We start from the raw sequence: 24,334 nt of genomic DNA on the forward strand, positions 1-24,334 counted from the left end.
CATTCTTCCTAAGTTCCGTAACTTTATTCTTGATTCCGGTTTGTGAATATGTGGTCCTATGCTACCCTTCTCTTTTTCCCGACAGCCACAAATAGTCGATCATGATGCTATTCTGATGGCCCAGAGAGACACACATAGTCAATCATGATGCTATTCTGATGGCCCAGACAGAGCGGCAGGGACTTTCTTCTAATTCTCCCAGCAGCCGTTCCTAGTTGGTCGTTATCTGGCTCTTTGCTGTCCTTTGTCATGACACTGGCATTCTTTGTTCTAAACGTGGATAACCTCCTTTCTTAATAAACCACAGAACTACAAGACCTCTTGATTAGGAAACATTAATAACTTTTGAAGACATTCTTACATTGGGCTCTGTTTCCTTACCTGTTTGAATTAAGACCTCTCCTTCTGCATTGTTTATGAAGTGCTGAGTTTCAGTTCGCAGTGATGTAAAAATAGCATTGATTTAAGACACCGCTGATGAATAGAACTGCTGTCAACAAGTTGTACACTTGTAAAAAATTGTCTTTTAAAAGTTGTATGACAGATACACGGACAGAAACTTCCAAAGAGAGAGAACTGGCCGAGGGTGCTTATGGACAATGAAGCACTTCATAGGGTTTGGTTCTTGGTTTGGAGGTTTAGGGTCATGATCTTTTTGGGACATCACAGTTAATTAGTCTAACAATGTATGTAATGCATCAGTTCCCAATACTATATTCAGTGCTAGTTTTTTGCATAGTTTTTGGAGCCTTAAAAACTTGTAAATGGCCACCCAAGACACAGCCCAAATTGGTCTCAGCCCTTCTGGGGCACCAGCGGGAGAAGGAGAATCGAGACTCGGAGGAGGAAATGGATGGTGAGGCAAATGGCCCCATGAGCCGCTGCCTCCTGCTGTGAGACCAGAAGGCTGTCACCCATCACTGGATATTGTGATCAAAGATTGTATTACAGAATCTTGATCAAGAGGCCGTGGGGAATGTAGAACAGAGTTTCAAATTCTCGTGGACTCTAGACTTTCTGGAGCGCTAAAGGGTGGAAGAACTCTTGTAACAGTTAGCACGAGATCATCTTTAAACCTTAAAACTAAAGTATACCTGGCCATCATCTAAAAAGTGAACAGTCGTCATGAGTGGCGAAACTGGGAGGGTAAAGGGAGAGTGGATAGGAAAGAGGGAACCAATTACAAGGAACTATATGTGACCTCCTCCCTGGGGGACAGACAACCGAAAAGTGGGTGAAGGGAGACGTCGGACAGGGCAAGATATGACAAAATACCAATTTATAAACTATCAAGGGCTCATGAGGGAAGGGGGAGGGGGGAGGGAGGGGAAAAATGAGGACCTAATGTCGGGGGTTTAAGTGGAGAGAAAATGTTTTGAAAATGATGTACAAATGCGCTTTACACAATTGATGTGTGTATGGATTGCGATAACAGTTGTATGAGCCCCTAATAAAATGTTAAAAAAAAAAAAGGGAACAGTCGTTTCGATTAACTAATCAAAACGGCCTTCCTTGAGCATTATACTCTTTTAAGAACTATCTGCATGGGAGCAAATTGATAGCTGCAAGTAGCAAGATGTGATCGGAACCTGAGGGGATGGTGAGTTCGTATGCGTGAGGGCGGAACAACTCAGAAAAGGCAGGTGAGACTGGCTGCACAGCCTGTAAAGAGCACCACTGATGCCGCCACGGAACTGTACATGTGGACGCTGTGGCTCAGTCTGTTTTGCTGCGCCTCTTTTTAGTAACAGTAACAACCAAATAAAATGTAAAAGCTAAAGGTTGAGGGTAGACCCTCACTCTCGGATCTTTTGACCAGTTCTGACGCCAGCAGTTGTTCCCAGCACTCTCTCTTCCTGTGCACTCAGTAGTTCATTGCCTTGGCCTCGCAGACCTGACTCCAGAGTATGGGGTGAACAGGCTGTCATGCTTGGCTGGCTAGCAGCCCTTTTCTTGGTTGTACTAGCCCCTTTGCTTCCGCTCCACTTGTGTTACCACTCTTTATCTGGGTGGACAAGTGTTTGGAGGCACCCCACTCCACCAGAGCTCCTATCTGAGGACACCTAATCTCTTACTTCATGCGTTAGGCAGCCCACGTAAGCCCCCTTGCTCGATGGGCGGGGAGCCCCACTGTAGCTGTTCCATGCTGCTCTCCTGGTTTCTGCCTCCCAGGTTGCTCCCACTAGTGATGCCTTGTGCCGTCTTACGCCGTCTCCAGTATTATGTTGTTTGTGTGGTGCCATCCAGTGGGTAGCAACCGTATGCACGACAGAATGAAATGCCACCTGGCCCTGAGCCGTCCTCACAGCCGCTCCTGTGTCTGAGTTCACTGTGGCCGCCGCTGTGTCAGTGCAGCTCTGTGAGGGCCCTCCGCTTTTTTCTGTCCTTCCACTTTGCCAAGTATGAAGTCCTTCTCCAGGGGTTGATCTCTGCTGATAACATGTTGAGAGGATGTAAGATGTAGACTTCTCGCCATCTTTGCCTCTAAGGATCACTCTGGCCATATGGCAACATAGGTCTCTTTGTTTCTCTGGCAGTCCAATTTGATCCCTTGGCTTTCAGTATTCTTCTCCTGTACCATAATTTAAATGTATTCATTCTCCTTCGGCCTTCCTTATGTATTGTCCAACTTTTACATGTATGTGAGACAATTGTAAATATGGCTTGTGTCAAGCACACGTTAGCCATCAAAGTAACATCCTTGTTTTTCAATACTCTAAAGAGGTCTTGTGCAGCAGATCTACCTAGTGACCGCTGTTTCCATGAGCATTGATTGTGGAACCAAGCAAGACAAAATCCTTGACAACTTCAAAAGCCTTTTCTCCATTTGTCATGATGTTACCTATTGGGCCAGTTGTGAGGATTTTGGTCTTCTTTACAAGGCTGCAATCCTTCAACTTCATCTGCAAGTACTTCACGTCCCCCCACGTTCAGCAGTGTTACAGCTCTCGCTTGTTCTTGCGTCTAGGAAGTTCTCAATGTAAGGACCCTGGATCCAAATTATTCTCTCCCTTTCAGCACAATCTTCGAGACTGTTATAGGTCCCTCTGAACTTCGATCAGATTAGCCTTTTTATAAACCTACCCTTCCCACCAAGACCACCAGTCAATCAATTTCATTGGTAGGCCATAGTAGCTGAATTTGCCTAGTAACTGAACAATGGCCATAAGGATTTGACATACTTATTTCCGTAGAGAGTTACATAATTCCTCCAAGGCTAAGACCTGGCCAATCATTTTGGCAGAAGTGCAAACCCAGGGCCAGCAAGACTAGCAATGAAGAGGACCTGTTACACTGCAGTCATGTAGTGTGTGTCCGGTTTCGTAAAGTTTTCTCTTGTTCATAGGCCACAATAAGACTCCTCTCTCCCTGGAATGAAACTCCAAAGGACACAGTTTAGACACAAAGCCACAGCTGCTGGGGTGTGAGAAGGGTGTCTTAGGAAGGAGGCTGGTAGGGAAGGGAAGCCCGGATCCTGGATGTAAACTGTCCAAATCAGGAGGTGTCCCCTGGATGGCACATACAAAGAACTAACAGCAAGCAGCTCAGCCAAAGCAAAAAGCACTAAGAAGTGAGCTGCCGTCCAAGAGGCAGAGTTTACACGTTGAGTCTGAATATGTGTCATCCATGAATCACTTTTCACTCAGAACTCAGCTATTTCCCCTTATGTCTGATACATGCAATGTAAATATGCTTTTCTCCCGCTGTTCAGTTGCCAGTCTGACTTTCCTATGCTTAATTCACAGTTGTTGGGCCTAGAAAGGCAGCAAGAGGTCTGCAAAATTCTTACCTTGTGCACAAGGCAGGATTTGGATACAAGATTGTAAGGCTGCTGGGTTCTGGTGCAAAGGTGGCCCTCCTGTCCAGGGTTACTTGATGGTGCTTTGCTGGCTCTTTAGAATGACATTGGAGATAGTATTGAATAATGCTAAAATAATGGTAATAATCAATGTTAGGTGCTAATGTTAAATGAACTTTAATTATGTAGCAAACCCTGGTGGCATAGTGGTTAAGCATTGGGCTGTGATCCACAAAGTCAGCAGTTCAAGACCACCATGTGCTCTGCTGGAGAAAGACAGGTTTCTACTCCCGTAAAGAGTAACCCACAGGGTTAGTTCTACTCTGCCCTATGGAGTTGGCATGAATTAAATGGACTCGATGGCAGTGAGTTAATTACATGAGAGGCACTGTTAGAAGCACATTACCTGTATTGACTCATTGTATTCTCATATGTCTTGGAAGAAGTACAACCAGAATCCAGAATACTCCTTAAAATCCAGGATGGCTAGCCTTCGTCTCATGTACTTGGGCATGTCATCAGGAGAGATGAGTCTCTGGAAAAGGACATCATGCTCGGGGGGAAAAAGAAGGTCAGCCCAAAAGAGGAAGGCTTTGGCGATGGACCGCTACAGGCGCTGCAGCAATGAGCTCAAACATGACAATTGGGATGACGGCGCAGGACCCGGCGGTGTCTTGCTCTGTTGTACACAGGGTTGCTGTGAGCTGGAACTGACTTCACAGCACCTGACAATAGTTAAAATCGGGAGAAAGATGAGGCTGTCTGCTCGTGCCTGACTTACAGCCAATCTTAAGGCACAGATGGCTTGAACACAATTAGTTACTAGGTGGTAGAGCCAGGAGTCAAGAGGGAAGGGGAAGATCATTTAATTTGTGTAGATATACACATATGCACCCATACTAAAAAATGTGCTTGGAATTGGGAGATGCTGTTCTAGTAGGTTCTTGAGCAAGGTAAATATGGAAAATACCATTTTCCTGCTGCTGTATTTTATCAAGTTTACTGGTATGAACTTGGTGCAGGAAAGGTTAAGAAATCAAACTAGGTGTAGGCCCAAAGATGAAACCTTTTAGTTAAAGGGATTTATAATGCGTGATATTTTCTTTGATGGGTGGATATTGCCTAGACAATTGTTTATGGACCATGTGACTAAAATACCATATGAAAATTTTATACCAAATGAAACAAATTATTGTATAAAGCAGTTTGAATGGAAAGGTGTAAATAAAGTGACTTAGTGGTTTCTCTGGGCTAGAATTGCTTGAAATGTGCTCAGAGTCCCACCGGCTCTTGACTGCACCTTTGAGGATGGTCGTGGCTCCAGTCAAGAGTTGACCTTTCTTCTGAGGTTTCTCTGTGGACTTGAACCTCCAATCTTTAGGTTAGCAGTTGAGCATGTTAGCTGCACCCCCAGGGATGGCATTCAATTAGCACACAGTGTTGTTGTTTATTTGCGTAATGAGGGTTAAGTGTACATGTTGTGGACAAGCTGACCACAGACACTCATCTGTTGGTGACAATCTGAAAAAGGAACTAAGAAAAATGAAGAAAGCCTAAGAGTTATTTGGGACACTATCAAAAGAAAAACTGAATGTATAATTGGAATTCTTGGAAAGGCAAGAGAAAAAGTATAGAGGGAATTTTTGATGATGTAGTGACACAACTTCCCTAATGTGGGGACAAATAAGGAAATGCCATTCCAAGCAGCTCAACAAACCCTATACAGGATAGACCCGCCCCCCCCAAAGAAGACAGAGCATAAACAAACTTAACAAAAGCAAAGACAAATGATTCTGAGAGCAGCACTTGAACAATGAATTATCAGCTACACAGGGATACCAAGAAGGCAAATTGCTTAGACAAGACTAGGAGATACCACAAAACACTGGTCAACTGCATAAAATGTTTACACTGTGAAAATATTTTTATGGTATTAAAAAATGTATTTGAAGTAACCAACGTTAGCTTGAACCGAAGAGGATTGTGCAGTTGAAGGACAGGAATAGCATTAGACCCACAATTATAAATTTTCCCGGAAGTTCTCCCTAGCTTGCCCATTGAACAACTGTCCATTAAAAAGTCATTTCTCATATTTGCTTAATGAAGTTAGGGCTTTACTCTTGGTGGATGAACGAACTGAATACAGGCAGGCTGTATTTAACTGATATTTACTACAACTGAGCGTTGTTATGGCATTTTATTATGAACTATCTATTTAATATTCAGATGGACTTGGAGAGAAGATGAATAGAATTAGACCCATTACGTTATTTTAGAGGCTACAGAACACAAGGAAAGGAAATATGGAGTGAGTTAGGTTATCTTGTCTCTGTAGACTGGCGCAAACTCGTTTTGGAAAGCAGGCAAAGTTCACTTTGCTTTTGCTTTGACCTCTGTGTAAATGACTTTACTACAGAAACTGATTGCAGTGTACTACGATGTTTATGAATATTGATATAATAAATATTTAATAGATGCATTTTGCTAGTAAGTACTTCATCTACCATGGAATTAAGGGGAATTGTACCTGAATCAGTCTGTCAGACAGCTAGAAAAAAATAATTGTGTCCTTTTGAATAACTTTAAGAACATTTTTTTTTCATTATTAATTTGTTCTTTCCTTTTGTTTTTTGACTGAAGCCCATTCACTAAAATATGCAGCCCCTGGGCATTCTTCCTTCTACCCAGGTGTCCTCGCCCTGAAGCCAATAGAAGAGGCTGGATTTGCATATCAATGCAAAATATTACTAAATTGCTTTGTATCTGTCATTTCCTTTTCCCCAAATCTGTAGCAAATCAAATGAATTCTTTGACTGTGGAGATGATGATGTAGTAATTATAAAACACGAAAACATTGATGAGATGCTGGCTAATGCATGCTTCAAAGGCAGGATTTTGTTGTTCATGAATGATAACTTGGTACTATTGTTCGGGGTTCCAGAAGTTTGGTCTGAGTCCTGGTAACCTTGGAAACGTGGCTTGGCCTCCCGGCGTCTTTTCCTCACTTGCAGTTGAGATACTGTTGTTCTCACCTCCTGGGGCTGCTGGAAATGAAGTGACCACCCGGAGAACAGCACCCTCTCTGGACACTGAGCACCGGGCACTGCGTGACTGTGGTGGGCGGCAGAGAGGCCCAGTCTCCAGAACCCCCCACTGCACTTCGGAGTCTGCTGCTTGGCAGAGGAGGCACTCAACACATGTTGCTCCTAAGTACAGTTCTCCATAACCTTGCATTTGAAATGACTTGTTTCACCACTGGTAGGTAAGCTTGTTTTCTTAGCTTTGGAGAACTTTGGAGATACATGAATAGACGTAAAGGCTGAAACCTTACCATTCTAGAAGCAGGACCCCTGAGCTATTACTCCAAGGAAGTTCCTGGCATTGTCTAACATTGTCTACTGTCCTAGAAATCTTTACTGTTTGTCTTATCCAGAAGATGCCAGTTGTATATGTATTAAAGAAAACAAAAACAAAGACATCCCAAACTATTGCCATTAAGTCATTTCTGACTCATCGTCACTATAGGACAGAGTAGAACTGCCCCTGGGAGTGTCCAAAGCTGTCCATTTTTATGGGAGCAGAAGCTCTATCTCTACCCAGTCATGCTTCCCCCTAAGAGGTACTGGTGGCTTTGAACTGATAACCATGTGGTTAGTAGCTATATTAGGCTGACTTGTCTCAAGAAATAAAGCCAGTGACACTCTTATTTGTATAAGAAAGAACTTTATATCAAGAAATAATTTTATATCAGAAGGCATCCCAGCACAGTGAGTCTGATGCCAGTCCGAGTGCTCTTCACTTAAATAGCCGCAGGCCGATGCAGGGAGATCACAGGTCGGTGGGTGCAGACTTGCCTGAATCCAAAGGTGGTGGAAACCTTGCAAAGTGTCGGCAGCTCCTAGGGTCGGCAGCCCACATGAGGCTGAGGCCGCCCTCCAAGGCAGACCCAGAATCCAAGCAAGCAGGAGGTGAAGGGCAGAAAAGGAAAGAGACTCTTAGTGTCTCTCATCAAAGGCCACACTCCAGGCTGTGAGCTGATTGATAGCTTGGACTCCACCCCAACTTTCTTTTTTTTTTCTAATCAGGGGCTCATACAACTCTTATCACAATCCATATACACATCAATTGTGTAAAGCACATTTGTACATTCATTGCCCTCATCATTCTCAAAATTGGCATCAGGTCCTCATTTATACCTGCCCTCCTCGCTCACCCTCCCTCATGAACCCTTGATAATTTATAAATTATTATTTTTTCATTTCTTGCTCTGTCCTATGTCTCCCTTCACCTACTTTTCTGTTGTCCGTCCCTCAGGGAGGAGGTCACATATAGTTCCTTGTAATCGGTTCCCTCTTTCCAACCCACTCTCCCTCTACCCTCCCAGTATCGCCACTCACACCACTGGTCCTGAAGGGCTCACTCCCCTGGATTCCCTGTGTTTCCAGTTCCTGTCTGTACCAGTGCACATCCTCTGGTCCGGCCATATTTGTAAGGTAGAATTGGGATCATGATAGTGGCGTCCACCCCTACTTTCACACAGGTCCTAATTGATCAAAAGTCCCAGCAGCCCACCAGGTAAGCCACTCTACCACCAGGGATCCCTGAGTTGTGTAGGGGGAATTTTTTATCAGTCGTGTTTAGATCTAATTATTTTGTACAGCAAAATGCTTATTAAGCAGCCAGAGAACATGCGAGGGCTATCCCAAGCATGAGTGCATTCATGCATGCATCGGACATGATTGATGCATTCATGAACCTTCATAGTGTTTTAGGCGGTACCAACTATGGATGAATCACACAGATAAGTAGTAGCCCCCTCCGGGACAGCCTGGTGGTTTGTACCCACCCGCTGCTCTGCTGGAGAAAGATGTGGCAGTAAAGATTACATAAGATGAAAGACTTGGAAACCCATCAGGGGCAGTTCACCTTGATCCTGTGGGGCCATTGTGAGTCTGCATTACCTGTCAGCAATGGACTTGGGTGTTTTGTATCAAGGAAAAGGAGAAAGCTTCATGTGTGGGTGGGGTGGGACCCTCATTTTGGCAACTTTTTCGGTAAAAGGGAGAGATAATAAGACTTTTTAGGACTTAATGTTATCTGTCATTGACTACTTAACATCTGTCACTGGAGTGTGAAATCAGCCATGTTTAAAATGTAAACAAATAGGTACAACTGTAGTCCAATAAAACTTTATTTATAAAATAGGCAGTGAGCTAGCTGTGGCCCATGAACTGCAGCTTGTTAACTCTTAGTGTAGGGTATCAGAGAAGTTTTCCTGTAGAAAGTTATTTATTTGAAAAGATAATATGTTCCCTTAATATAGAACTCATGAAATATGAGAATACTGTGCATATTAAATCTGTTACACCCCTGTTCCCTTCCACAGAGGGGAGCACTTTGGCCAGTGTGGGGGTCAGTGGTCTGTATATTTAATTCATAATGATTTTAAAAGCCGAACATATGAATGTGAATAAACTCTTTTGAAGGCGGTTTTATTAAGTAGACTGAGCTAAGCAAATTTTGTAGGTGAAAAAGTGGCCCGGCTCCGTATGGACCGGGTATCATTCGGTGATGAGATGCAGCAAGGAGAGACTGCTCCTATTTAGTCTTCTCTCTCCAGCAATAAATGGGACACAGGCTTCCAGTTCTTAATGCAGCCGAGGGTTTGTGAAAATTACTATCTGCTCCTGAGACATTCTGATAATAAAAATGTTATTAGCGTGAGGGGCAGGAGAGCCTCTGGAATTGTCATAAAATCGCTTAGAAAAATGAAGTTTACAATCTGGAGCCTCTGACGCAGCTTCCTCTTTTGTAATGTTATGGAAGGAGCCAGCATAAAGCTGCTGATCCTCAAGGACAGGGGTCTATGTGGTGGCCTGCTGAAAGCGGACGCCCGGGGAGTGTTCTGCTTTCTGGGATGGAGTCACACAGTCTCCCTCCTGGGCCGCTTTGCATTTCTGCAGTTGGGAAATAAAGAACGCATGCGCAGAATTCCTTCCTTTCTTCCTTTTGGAAGTAGACCTAGCTCTTTCCTGTGGTTCGGACGCGTGTGCGGGGGCCTGTAGGAAGGGTGCTTGAGGCCCGAAGGTGTCGCTGGTGACAATCAGAGCGGCGGCTCGCAAGCCCGATCCTTCAAGAAGTACAGTCCTTAGCAGGCCTTGCCTGGGAAGTCGCTGGAGAGGCCCCTTACTTAGTTCATGAAGCGGGGGAGGAGGGCGGCAGGCTGCTATTGACCCTCAAGGCACCTAACCCTGACCGGTATGTACTGCATGCTAGACTGCTGCTGTGGAGTCCACCGGACTCAAAGTGACCCTGTGCGCAATGAAACAAACACCTCGCGGTCCTGTGCCATTCCCGTTATTTGATGGGAGTGGAACCCCGCGATCTATACTGTTTTCAGTGACTGTCTTCTTGGGAAGTAGATCATCATGCCTTTTTCCTAGTCCATCTTAGTCTGGAAGCTCTGTTGAACTCTGTTTAGCTTCACAGCAACATGTAAACGTCCATTGACAAGCCTCCTTGTTGGGGAATTGATCTCAGGTCTCCTGTTGCAGAGTGAGAATCCTTGCACTGAACTCCCCATGTGCCCATATACGAGGGGGCTTCTAAAAGTTCATGGAAAATGGAATGAGTCTGTATTCTAATAAAACTTGCTGACATAGAGCTTTGCAAGTTCTTTTCAGAAGTGCTACGACTGAGTATGCTAGGCTGCAGTCCCTGGCTGGTTAGTATGCTTGGTTTTCAATTAAAAGCTGGGAGGCTCAAACCTACTGGAGGAACCTCGGAAGAAAGGTCTGGCAATCTTCAGCTGCCATCTACATGAGGTCACCATGTATCAGAGTTGACTCAGTGACAACTGGTTCTTGCAGGTTGGAGATGGCAAGTAGGTTTTACCTTGAGCTGCAAGTTGCAGATGCCTTTGTGAGCCTTGTGTGATGGGGCTTCTGAGACGGAGGCCATTTTCTCTGGTGAAAGAAGGTGATTGATTAGTGATGCCTGTCATAGGTTGTGATGTGGGGGAGAATGGACGCAAGTGCCGTGTATCTTTCATTCTTGCTGCTGGGAGAGTCCTGGGAGCAAGGTCTTTGCAATTTATCTTGATGTGCGAGGCACTTAACATTCTACATAAGAGATTAAGAAAACTGTATCAAATGAGCAGATGTTTAGCCTGTTGCTGTCTTACAAAGCAACAGTTATGCTGTTTATATACTACAAGTAGGTGCTTACTAAATGCTAACCTTATAGATGTGAATATCTTTTTTACTTGAATAGAAAGAGGGAATTTATTATACTCTATGGTTAATATCCTTGGCCATCAGTATTTCATAATTCTACCTATTAGATCTATCAAATCTACAATTTAACTCCTGGTTTGTTTGTTTTTTAGTTCTACTCTTAATATGTTTGTAATTCAGTCTTCATATTTCTTACAAATAGTATAAACAATACCGCGCAATTAGAATTTGTTTTTAACATTTCTTTTAAAATATGTGGAGAGGATAATTAGGAGTGATTTTTCATATGTGCTTTATGAAATTGGTTTCATTCGGTTCTAGTAAGCAGTGGTTGCCTCATATATTTATAATACATACCTCTGAATTCTCTTTTGGAATACAAAGTACATTTCTTAGCTGTACCCACAAAATGTATCCCTTCAATTTGGGGAGCTGCAAGATGAGAAGGGGGCAGCGTAAGAGGATGCTGTAAGCCTCATGAAGATGACCTGGGTTCGTAGCGCGTGATACCTGTTTCTGCCCATGCCTCACTGGACATCAGCTCAGCACCTCTTCAATATTTGGCAGAAAGAGCGTTTTCCCATCCTAGCATTAGGGAGGAGGTTATGTTGACTGTTACAGTGAGGAAATATGAGGAGATGTCACATCCTGCAACAGCCTACGTCAACTATCCTCTTCTCATGCCCTTTGCTCCCGGGTTCTCTCCCTCCCATCCCCGCCTTCCCCCATGTCCCCGTGCACCGAGCAGGGTCTCCCATCTTGTAGGGAACAGTTTAACTCTGTCCTCAGATTGCAGGTCCCCCATCAAAAAGTTGACTCCTTTCGCTTAGACGTTTAGTGACGCTCTGTGGTGGCATGGTGCCGGGCTGTTCACTGCCAGAGAGGTGGCTCAAACCCACCAAATGCTCCGGAGGAGAGGGAGAAGTTTGCCTGGGCTTGTAAAGATTTCCAGTCTCGGCAGTGGGCTTTGATGTTTGTTTATTTTTGGTGTGTGTATGTGTGTATGTGTGATTTATCCAAACCTGTTGCTGGGCATTTCCCTCATTTAAACCCCCCAAAACTCATTAAAATATCTTTTGTAGATGCATATAGCAATTTTCCTGAGAATTTAGGAATAGATTTACTTTTCTGCAGCGTGTATGCTCATTTGCACGCTTATTCAGTAATAAAATGGAATTGAGCACCCGCTTTGTGTCCTGCAGGGTTGTCGGAGCGAGGGCTTCGCCTTGCACGAGATGAGTGCGTGCTGTGGTCTGTGCTCCAGCTCGGCCCTGTGGCTGCTGCTGGGAGGTGGCCCGCGTCTCGTGGCGACTTCGTGGGCAATGGAACAGAATCCTGCCAACTCTTGCCCCAGCCTCATGATCACTTGGATCAGACTGGGATACAGAGGGTTTCCACTGGGCTTTCAGAAGTAGATCACCAACCTGAAATTACCTTTAAGTGTGGGTTTTGTAGGAAGGCAACAGGTTAAGTGTGCATTCATTTTTACCTCTAGTTCACATATCATACAATTCAATAGTTGAGTCACACCAAGAAGAGTTATACAGTCTTCACCACTGTCAAGTTTAGAACATTTTCATCATTCTTGTACTCATCGCTGTTAGCTTCCCATCCCCCTCCCCGCCAACCTCCCCTGCCATATTCCCAAGCAACCATTAATCCACTTACTGACACTATAGATTTGACTGTCCTAGATTTAATAATTAGTAAAATATTTTAAAAACAACAGCAGAAACACAAACAACAATAACAAAGCCAGTTTATCTTAGTCTGCTGAAGCCAGTTTAGCATCACAGCTACACACAAGCCGTCACTGACAGATAGGTGGTAGCTGCGGATAAGATACCTTGTCTGGGAATCAGACCCAGGTCTCTCCCTCATGGGAGGTGAAAATCCTTCTACTGAACCATCGATGCCTTTCTTTCTCTATACATATTATTGGCTAGAAAGTATGGAAAGAACAGATTACTGCTTGAGCCCCTCAGGAATATAGAAGCCGGACTAGTCATCTTAACTGAGATAGTGTTATGGATCGATTACAGTGGGGTTAGAGGCCTGAGGGGGCCCCAAAGTAATGAAGAGTAAAACAGGTACTGTGACTGCAGTATGCAGCTGACAGCTTCTGGAATAAAGATTGGGGCTCTCCAGGAGCCAAGGAACTTGGAGGAGGGAGCCTGTGGACCTGGGACCTGAGCGTAAAGAAGCCGGACTGCCTGGCTGGTGTTAATGCCTCAAAGGCTGGTCAGGGACCGCTGGTTGACCTACAATCTGGAAACAACTGCTTGTGGAACTTTGGGCTACTGCCTGAGTGAAGGGCTGTGATTGGGACAAGGAGGAAGGCAGTCAGACATGCACGAGGACCAAGTCCCAGTTCCATCCCCCAGCCTCCTCCTGTATCGGCGGAATCTAAATGGAAAACGGGGAAAGGAGAAAGCAATGTGCAGTTTCAGCCTCACCAAACTGAGTCCTTAGAAGAGAGAGTCGAGAGCAGAGGGTAGATTTCTCAAGAAGCGGTAGGTTGTAGCGAGGGCCCAAGTTCAGACCCTCTTCATCTTTCTCTTGATGTACGAGACCAGATCCCAGGGAGGTCTCACGATCAGACGCGAAGATTAATGTGACATACCTCCTCGCGACGGTAAAATGCCACCTAGCTCCTTCTGTCTGGTTAGTTGTGTTCTTACCTTCATTGCAGTCTGTGTTCCCAAAGGAGCCACTGATTTCCTGGGACTTAAAACAAATGCCAAGTGAAAAAAATGTCTGGGTGGAAACTATGTAATATGTAGCCACACAGAGTTTAGACAGAGACTGCTGCTTGTTTTAAATTGGCATGAAATATTAAGTATCAAAAATTTCTACTTTAATGATTGTATTCACAATATTGTACAACCACTCCCCATTTAAAAAAAAAACTTTTTCTTTCTTGCACCCCAACTGTTTTAAAACTCTTTCATGACCTCAAACCAATTAAATATCCCTTAAGCAGTGGGTTAGGATTTGGGCCACAAGGTTGGCAGTTCAAACCCAACAGCTGCTACTTGAGAGAAAGGTGAGGCTGCCTGACTGTGCTTGTAAAGATTTACAGTCTCTGGAGCCCTCAAGCACCACTTCTGCTCAGTACTCGAGGGCTGCTACGTCTCAGTAGCGACTCAAGGGGCTTGGTCGTCTTTGGTTTCCCGTTGCTTCCGTTCCTTAGTGACCTCTAATCCGCTTTCTCGTCTGCATTCGCCAATTCTAGGTGTTCAGGAAGTGGGATCATACAACATTTGAACTTTCATGGCTAGTGTAGCATGATGTTTTCAAGATTCATCTCTCTTGTAGCTTGCATCAGGACTTAATTTCTGTTTATGGTTGAGTGGCATTCTATAAGATGTCAAGGGCCTGCCAGTCACTGGGCTACCAACTCTTCATGTCCAACCATCTTTCAGCCCATTTCTCATGATCAGTTTCTGCAACTCTTTTATTTTAAAGTTTCTGAAACTCTTATCATGACATTGTCAAGTAAGACATCATATTTTGCTTCTTGCATTGTATTTAGTCTGATCCAGTTGCTAAAGTGTAGAAATATCGCATAGCATTTCACTAACCTCCTCTGAGTGAAAAATCGTTAGAATTAAGTTTACTTGACGTCTCTTGGGCTCTTTGAATCCTCTCATTTGACAAGTTTAAGTACACCATCAATCTTCCTCCTTTACTGCTGAGTACTGCAAGTGTGTCTGTTTAATGAGGGTCCCTCTGTTTGTGTACACCTCTCGGACTTCTCCATCCCACAGGGTCCTTCCCAGAGGAAAGGCAGCATTTCCCTCACAGGTTTCCTGCAGGAAAGCGAATGTCATCGCTGCTAGGATGGGGTATCAATTTTTTTTTCCAGGGATGATTTTGCAGCTTCATTTTCATGTCCACTTTTCTGAAAGCCTACCTCGAGTTAGACTTCTCTGAGTTATTCATACTGACTATGGCACGATTTAGGTGTTCCCTCTGACCCACTCTGACTGAAAAAAGGCAGATAAAAATCTTGCAAGTAAAGCATCAGCCAACATGGACTGAGGATCTGGCCTGTGTTTTCCTCCTAACTGCACATTGCTAAAGGGAACAGTAGACTGGCAGGGGAGTGTAGTACTCGGGGTTGTAATTTCTCCTGCAAACGGGGATTTGAAATGGAAATGTGTAAAAGGGCATTCTCTACAAATGTCATTTTCTTTAAGGCAGACTCAAGGGCCTAGTATTCCACGCTACTAATATTTTATTCATCCACAAGAATGAAGCACCTTGCTAAACACAAACAGTGAACTTGGGAACCTGCCAGACACCAGTGATCGTTCTGCACAGAGAACTTTGGGAATGTCATTGGGATGAGCTCGGGAATGTCCACAGCCAAGGTCGCACGATTAGTGCTCTTCAAGTGCCTTCTCTGGCAGGTCAGTGTGACAGGTGAACCTGGGAGATTGAGTTAGCCAGGTTGCTCAAAACTGCCTCTATAAAGCAGTGATGAGAAATTTATTGCAATGATGTAAGTCCCATTAAACTTAAATGTATCCTAAACTATTAAACACTATTAGGTTGTTAGAAGGAGCACAAGTGGGTTGATTGAAGTAAATTCTATCCCTTGCAAGGTTTCAGTGAATGGATAGCAAGGAACTTGAGGGAAGAATTCAAGGAGCGTTAACAGATTGTGGCTTGAAGGGGATGGCGGAAGATGGCAGGTCTTAAGGAGCTGTAGCTGACATGTTGGGCCCGTTGCGGTGGTGATACTGAACATGCATACAGGATCCATGGGTTTTCCAGGTACAATCCTAAGTGTTGTGTGTGTCTGTGCCTCCCAGCAGCCCTGGGTAGTTGGATGTTATGTTTTCCAAGCTCAATGGAGGTGGAAATCCTGAAAAGCTCTCCTGTTGGTCTTGTGCTAGTAACGTGTATGGGTCACGTATTTGGAGAAACATATCTAGTGTTTTCCTCTCCTGGAGTGGCTAATGAGTTCAAACCATTGTCTTTTTGGTTAACTGGCTAATGAGTTCAAACCATTGTCTTTTTGGTTAACTGGCTAATGAGTTCAAACCATTGTCTTTTTGGTTAACTACTGAGTCTTTAACTACTGTACCACTCCAAACCAAACTAAATGTGCTGCCACCTGGTCGATTCTCACCCAGAGCAACTCTATATTAGGTTTCCAAGACAGAATCTTTATGGGAACAGCTGCCCTCATTTTTCTCCTGCTGAATGACTCTGGTAGGTGTGAGCCACTGTGGTTAGCAGCCCAATGTGTAACCTGCAGCCCCCCCCCCCAAAGCCGCTCACACACAGTCACAACCACACACACATGCGTGCTTCACAAAGTTTGTGGGAAAATTCCAGTGTTGTAATTCAATTTTTTCCACATATTTTTGAAGCCCTCTGATACGAATGTATTAAAATTCAACTCACTGCCATCAAGTCGATGTGGATACACAATGGCTCTATAGGACAGGGCAGAACTGCCCTTGTGGATTTCTGAGAATGCAACTCTTTACTGAGCAGAAAGCTTAATTTTTCTTCTACAGTGTGATTGGTGGTTATCAGCCTTGTACGTAAATATTAATGATGTGAAATAATGAGTTAAATATCATGAAATAATTATGCCACAATCAAGAGAGCAGAAACTCATTTTTTTAAAAAGAACAAAAACCAGAAACCCGACATCCAATTAAACCACCTGGTAGGGACCTTGTCAAAGGCCGTGAGGGAACAGCTGTGGGTGCGCCTCCTTCCGTGAGCTCACCTGTTCTGCAGGGGCAGCACACTGGCAGGGCTAGGAAGGCAACGCCTGAGCTTACGGATGGCTATTTAAAGTCTGCTTGTTGAGGCGATGTCTGCTTCTACCCAGCGTGAGTGCCAGTAGCTTCCAGATCTTATTTTCAAAATCTTCCGATTAAAGTTATTTTCCTGGCCTGCCTTGCTCATCAGCTAATGAAACACTGGTTGCTTGTGCCTTCCTCACAGCAGTCACGGTTTGAACCACGGATGCAACCCTTTCATTCACTGAACATTGCCCTCTGCTTGACTGCCCCTTTCCTTGATCCAGAGTGATGTTCTGCTGCAGCGCTGGATCCCTCCTGAGAACGTGTCTGAAGGGAAGGAGGCGAGGTCCTGCCATGCTTTCTTCCAGGGAACAGTCGGGCTGCAGTTGGAGCAGTGCTTTCTCCGCACAGACACAGATTTGTTCTTAGAGTGGCCTATGGAATGGTCCGTCTTCTTCCACAGAGGCGCAGTTCTAACGCATCAGCTTTTTCCCCTGTGTCTTTTTTCATTGTCTATCTGTCACATGGATCAGGTTATCTTCACATCCATTTTATGTGCGGTGATCCAATCTACCGTGACTTGAATGAAACACCACTTAGTTATCAAAGTTACAGCTTTGATTTTTAACACTTTAAAAAAAATCATAACATTGTGAATGAGTAGAGTGCAGAGTGGGGACCCAGGGCCCATCGGGGGAAATTGGACATCCCTTTACAGAAGGGCTGCGGGGAGGTGAGGAGCAAATCGGAGTGCAGTGTAATAACGATGACATATGCAATTTTCCTCTAGTTCTTAAATGCCTCCTCCACCCCACTATCATGATCCCAATTTTATCTGACATATCCAGCTGGACTGGAGGATGTATACTGGCACAGATAGGAACTGGAAATACAGGGAATCCAGGACAGATGAACCCCTCAGGACCAGTGGTGAGAATGGCGATATAGGGAGGGTGGAGGGAAGGAGAGGGAGCAAGGGGGAACAGAGGACAAGGTCTACATGTGGCCTCCTCCCTGGGGGACGGACAGCGGAGAAGTGGGTGAGGGTGATGTGGGATGGGGTAAGATATGATAAAATAATTATAAATTATCAGGGGCTCGGGGGGAGGGAGGAATGGGGAGGGAGGGGGGAAATGAGCTGACACCAGGGGCTCAAGTAGAAAGTGGGTGTCATAAGAATGATGAAGTCAACATATGCACTAAAGTGCTGGACACAGATGACTTTTGTATAGATTGTGATGAGTTGTATGAGCCCCTAATAAAATGGTTATTTAAAAAAAAAAAGTCCTTTAGCCCAATGAAGTATGTTGTTTAATTTCCTTCTCTTACGTATTGTGTTTTCAGTGAACTGTTTTGTAGCAAATTCGGTCTCTATTTAACCATTTCTATATACATTGTTTGGTGTTACTGGTTAAATTTTATTTTGCAATGTGTTAAAATTCTCATTATTTCTGTTCTGGTTGTTCCATTCCCATTAATCTTGTTTCCCTGCCCTTCTATGATTTCTTATATTTTCATTGGAGTAAATGTTGACCATTTGATCCCATAGAAATGGTTTCTCAAAAGGAGGATGTACTCGTGGGTGCTACTACTCCATGAGCCAGTGTGTTATTAGCAGAAATGGGATTTCCAGGAGTAGTTTCCACTCAAAGTTTAAAGGGTACCTCAGGCTAGTAGTCTCAAATGGCCCATTAAGTCTTGACCCTTTGAGAATTGACTTTTGTCTCCCTGGAAGCAGAGTGTTTCTTGGAGGCAGATGGCAAGGCTTCGTCTTCCATGCTTTGGACATGTTGTCAGAAGAGAGCAGCCTTGGAGCAGGACATCATGGTGGTCAATGAAGGGCAGAGGAGAGGAAGGTTCTCAGTGAGAGGGATTGCACGCTGGCTGCCCCGTGCTCTCAGGCATAGGAACAGTTGCAAGGGTGGCGCAGGACTGGGCAGTGGTTTGTTCTGCTGTGCATAGGGTTGCTGTGGGTCAGAACCAAGTAGACGACACCTAACAACAACACCAACCAGGACCATCTATTGTGTTCCTTTCAGAATGGTTGTTAGTGCTGGTTGAGTGATAGGACAGTCGTCCGTTGGATAGGTCATTCTATTAGGCCTACGTACTCTTTTAGGGGCCTTCAAAAAGTGTGTTGAAAAAGAAAAGAGATAGATCATGGATATTTTCCCCCTAGAAACTTTTTGAAGCCCCCTGGTGTTTCTTCTCTTTGCTACTTCTTCACGGTGTCTCCTTCCTCAAAGGAGGCCTGGCATTTCCTTCCCAGTGATGAGCCTGCGGGCAGCCACCTCCCGCAGGATGAGCTACAGCCGGTCAGTATTGGTTGCTGCCCGCTGTGGTTAATGTTAAATACTGGAGGACGGGGCTGATCTGATGTAGTGGAACACATGCAGGCGAGATCCCAATAATTAAGTTTAATGCAAAGGTCAGTTTGGGCAAAACATCTGAGTTAAAGACTATTACTGAAAAAAAAAAGAAAAGCTTTTTTGAGTAGCAGGTTCATAAAATCCATGATATTCATATGAATTCAACATTCTCAAAAGTGTGTATGTGTCTATAATCCTGAAAACAAACTCATTGCCATTAGTCGACTCCAACACATGATGGCCCTGTAGGGTAGGGTAGAACCGCCTCTATAGTTTCCTCTTTACGGAACAGGAGTGCCCGGTGTTTTTGAACAGCTGACCTTGAGCTTAACCACTACACCTGCATGGCTCCTAGATGGCCTTAAACTCTACAACTACATCTAATCCACGAGCAAGCTTTGCTTCATCACCAAATTTTATCTAGAATCTCTTCATTCCTCTCTCCCCTCACATCCACCAGCCTTCTTTGTTGTTTAGTTGAAGGATAGGCAAAGTGTGGCCTGCTGGCCACCACAGAGCCTTCTCGCAGCAGGGCCATTCCCCTTGTTTATTATAATACTCGATTATCCATGTATCTGTGATTGCTTTTGCACTGCGAAGGCAGAATTGAAAATTGTGCCTTCCTCTAGCCTGTAGAGTCTGAAATATTTGCTATCTGGTCTTTGCAGAAATGATTTACTGACCCCTGGTTTGTTTTAATGCATATGTGTCCTAGCTGACTTCATTCTCTAAACAAAAGACAGAATAGCCTCTTAAAATCAAAAATGTGATCTTACCATCTCTGCTTAAATCCTCGAGTGACTGAAATCTGAAATTCTGACTATAGCGTCACGAGCTGGTACCTGCATGATCTCTCCTCGCTCGTCGGCACATCTCTGTTTCTTCTGGTTGTGCTCCGGACCTTGGCACGTGCAGGTCTCTGCGGGTCATACCTTCCTTTAGGTGTCTGCCCTCATGCACAACCTTTCTCTCAGCAAGGGCCTGCACAGGTGCCGTTTCCTCCAAGGGGATCACTCAAACTGGAGTTGGCTTTTTAAAAAAATCATTTTATTGGGGGCTCTCACAACTCTTATCACAATCCATCCATCCATCCATCCATCCATCGATTGTGTGTCAAGCACATTTGTACATTTGTTGCCCTCCTCATTCTCAAAACATTTGCTTTCTACTTGAGCCCTTGGTATCAGCTCCTCATTTTTTCCCCTTCCTCCCCGCTCCCCCCTCCCTCATGAACCCTTGATAATTTATAAATTATTATTATTTTGTCATATCTTACATTGTCTCACATCTCCCTTCTTCCACTTTTCTGTTGTCCATCCAAAGAATCAAAAATCATATCATTGTGTGCTCACCTTCCCAATACGATCGCTGAAGACAAATGGGTGCATAAGCAAATGTGGTGAAGAAAGCTGATGGTGCCTAGCTATCCAAAGATATAACATCTGGGGTCTTAAAGGCGTGAAGGTAAACAAACGGCCATCTAGCTCAGAAGCAACAGAGCTCACATGGAAGAAGCACACCAGCCTGTGTAATCACGAGATGTCGAAGATATCAGGTATCAGGCATCAAAGAACAAAAAATCATATCATTGCGAATGAGCGGGGAGTGCAGATTGGGGACTCAAAGCCCATCTGTAGGCAACTGGAGTTGGCTTTTTGTAAGTCATTACATGATTTTTTTTTCATGGCGCCTACTGCTGTCTGTAATTGCACTCTTCACTTGTGCCTTCACTTTCTTCGCTGCCTCCCCTCCAGGGACATGAGTTCTGTGACTGAAAGGAGCTTGTTTGAGCTCTTTACCAGTAGATCTTGAAAGCGCAGCATAGTGGCTGCCACCTCATAGCTGCACCGTGAAAATTTTCCCAAAGAATGAGCAAAGTGTAGGTTCTGCTACTTTTCTTGGTAGGGGTAAAATGCAAGTATATGTTTATGCTACTTTAATTTGTTTCCTTTCTCTTCATAAAACATCTTGCCCAGTTCTGTTCAGAGTGTGAAATTAAGGTAATTTCCCCCTACAATATAGTGGAGCAGTATACTCTCCAGCAGGGGACACGCAGGCATTTTGGAAAAGTGCTATGTGTTCATACATTTATTTCTGCTGTAGTGTTAATATGCTAATGTTTATCCGGGCCTTATTATCCTCTCTCTCTCTCTCTCTCTCTCTCTCTCTCTGCTGGCATGTAGCAGCTGTATATAGTTGTGCAGTGAACTGTCCATTGGGCAGTTGTCTTCACTACAAAGAGTTTTACATTTCTTTACTCCGTGTGTGTGTGTGTGTGTGTGTGTGTGTGTGTGTGTGTGTAGATTTTCTGTTGAACCTAGGATAAAAAGGATGAAGCAGAATCTTGGAGAATCTTCATTCATTTGACTGAGTGAAACTCATCCAGCAACCTCTTTCTCATTCAGAGCTTCACATTTCCCCCGCAACCTGGTATTCAGTGCAGTTTTGGGCCTTCCTGCAATGGAATCTGTAAACTGGAGCCTCTGCCTTGCCTTTCAACCTGGTTTGATGTCACTGCGCAGGACCCAGGTGATTCACCACGGACTCCTTGAAGGACAAAGGCTCTGGTGGCGGACACATCTGGATTTGAGATAAGACCCTGCCTCTAACTCTGTCATCCTGATTGACGGGGTTCTTCTGAGCTTTAACTTGCTCATCTGTAAAATGGGGCTCTGCCTGTTTCTTCTTTCATAGAGTTGCTGTGCGACTTCAAGGAGGTAGTGCTGCTCACACAGAGAGCTGTTTCAGGAAGTTCTTGGCACTCAGTCAGTATTCAGTTTGATTTTAAAATTCCTCTGGACATTTCCATCCAAAGCAGTGCTTCCCTTTAGTTCACTTCGTTGAAGAGGATGGAATGTTCTTTGGATGGCGAGTGGCTTTCTTTGAGCATATTGGGGAGTTCAGTAATCCACCCTAAAACCAGAGAATTATTCCCTTCTTGGAAATTACACAGTGAGAACGACTCTTATTTCTCAAGGCACCCCAAGAAGAATTAGCTCTAAAATAGGAGCCTGCTGTGATCCAATACCTGCTGTGGTCCAAAAGCTCAATTGTCACTTATTTGCTGCCAGGACAGAGGAGGAGGAGGATTTGAACAGAAGCGGTCTGCCTTTCTGCTGGGCCTCAGCCAGAGAGGAATGGTGCTTTTCGCAGATGCCTTTGTAAGTGGAGCGAAGATGACCCCAGGCTCCTGCTAGCAATGGTTCCCTTTTCCCTGTCACCTAAGACTTCACGTATTGTTTCTCTTGGTCAGTAAACTTAACAGTATCTTTCTCGTAGCCACCTACTCTAATTAAGTTCCACGTCCTATCAACACCCTATTGTCGGGTACTGAGGCGTCATCATCACTGTTTTCAGTTTGTCAACTTTTTTTATTTAAATGGAAACTACTATTTTAAAGGAAGAAACGGCAGTTTAGTTTGTCGTCTGTACTGCTTCTAGAACCTTTTTGTGCATACAGAATTCACAACTTCCGACAGCCCTCAGGAAAAAATTAATTCCATTGCACTAATAGAACACTCCTTGGGGGACTTGGATTCAAATATTGCCTCTCACTTAACCAACTCAGTACCCTTGGGCACATTTAACTTTGCTCACCTTTATGAGACAGGGCTGCCCTAACTCATGAGACAGGAAGTCACGTGACTTACTGACTGCCCATATGCCAATGGTGAGGTTTTTCTGGGCCTGCCTGTTGTAAATAACTCTTCTGTCTCTTTCTGTGGTGGTTGAGCGATTCGAGTGTCGAGATTCCACATTTCACCATTAAAGCTTAAAATCATGTCCCCAGATGTGCTTAAAATGAACAGCAGGACACCGTGGGCATTTCTTTATCCTGTAGCATGCAGTTGCCTGCGAGAGCATCTACCTGTTACAGGGTTTCTTCCCCCTTTAAGTTTTCTGCATTAAATAATATCAACAAGTTGGTTTTTTGGTTTTTTTTGGGTCTGAGTGTGAGGACTAAGATGTGCTGGGCACTGTTCCAACTGATTTGCATACATTAACTCATTTGTTCCTCACTAGCTTTGAAGCCGGTCTTGTTAATTTCCTGCATTTAATAAATAAGGAAATTCATCTCAATCCTTTTTTCCTCATCTGTGGAGTCTGCAGTACCCCTCTGCACCCCCAGAGTTTAAGGACGCAGCCACAGGGGTCTAATGAAATGGATAGTTACTTTCCTGTCAGCAGGTGAAGTGGGCATCTATAGCAAATGGTCAGGACCACCCCAATTCTAGAAAAAAGCAATGTTGTGTTTGTAATGGTGACTCCTACCTTTATCCCAAACACAGAATGAAAGGACAAGCATGCCACTCTCCTCATTTCTGCTCCTTCTTCCCTGCCTGGAATCACCAAGGGGCTTCAAAGAACCCCATGCCCTTTTAGTTGGATCTTTCCACACGTTTTTGAAGCCCCACTCACAATATTTCTCCTTTCCTTAGATTGAGGCTTCTAATTCTGGCATTTGCCTCTCTGTGTCTGCCCTATCTCACTTCTTTAGTACGCTTTCCTTCCACAAGAGTGGAACTGCTGGCATCCTAGTACTAAGTCCTAACCACAGAAGTAGCCATAGGATTATTATGCCTCGTATAAACCAGATGCCGCCCAATCCGTCTTTAGCAGAGCCTGTTTTAAGCAAGCAGGCCTTCTCTTGAAATTTAATGTGTTCTTATATCTGGTTTTTTCACTAGTACAAGCACACTTATTTGAAGCTCAGTACAGTTTTCCTCCCACTTCTGAGAGTAGAGCATTCCTATGAAACCTTATGTAAGCTGAAATGGAGCAAGAAGCAATTACCACTCACGTTTATGGAGGAAATATTAGAGTGTCCCATAGCCCAAACACAACTTACCCTATCCTACCAAATAGCACCGTGTGCACAGACAATTCCACATGAGGATGGCCATGTCGGGATCGGCAAGGAGCTTGGCAACACCCTTCCCAGTGCCGGGAGTGCTTGCTGCCTCACGAACAGCTCTCTGCAAAACAAACACTTAATGCTAGTCTCCCTTTGTGCCTTTTTTTTCTCTCAAAAGCGAAATTCCATTTCAGTTAGCAAAATTAAGTATTAATATAGGATTTTTGTAAAAACGAAGTGGCATTAAAGTAAACTTCTGGAAACCAGAGGAATAGGAGGTACCAGTATTTCTTAATTAATGCGAC

The 24,334-nt window shown here is 44.2% G+C and overlaps 1 protein-coding gene across 2 annotated transcripts in view; it reads left to right on the forward strand.

The window, feature by feature from the left end:
• The window catches only part of SUCLG2 (succinate-CoA ligase GDP-forming subunit beta), a 293,353-nt gene that overhangs the window by 13,822 nt on the left and 255,197 nt on the right, over positions 1-24,334 (forward strand). Inside the window, exon 1 of one of the 2 annotated variants that reach the window (XM_004702419.4) lies at positions 15,375-15,449. The exons of the other annotated variant lie outside the window; for it this stretch is intronic. Within the exon in view, the coding sequence (XP_004702476.2) occupies positions 15,384-15,449 (66 nt within the window). The 5' untranslated portion in view covers positions 15,375-15,383. Of the gene's footprint in view, positions 1-15,374; positions 15,450-24,334 lie in introns of those variants that run through there. 2 annotated transcript variants of the gene reach the window in all.

The sequence above is a fragment of the Echinops telfairi genome, unplaced genomic scaffold (assembly GCF_000313985.2).
Source record: "Echinops telfairi isolate 266 unplaced genomic scaffold, ASM31398v2 ScPeMD7_31;HRSCAF=116, whole genome shotgun sequence".
Classification (NCBI taxonomy): Eukaryota; Metazoa; Chordata; class Mammalia; order Afrosoricida; family Tenrecidae; genus Echinops; species Echinops telfairi.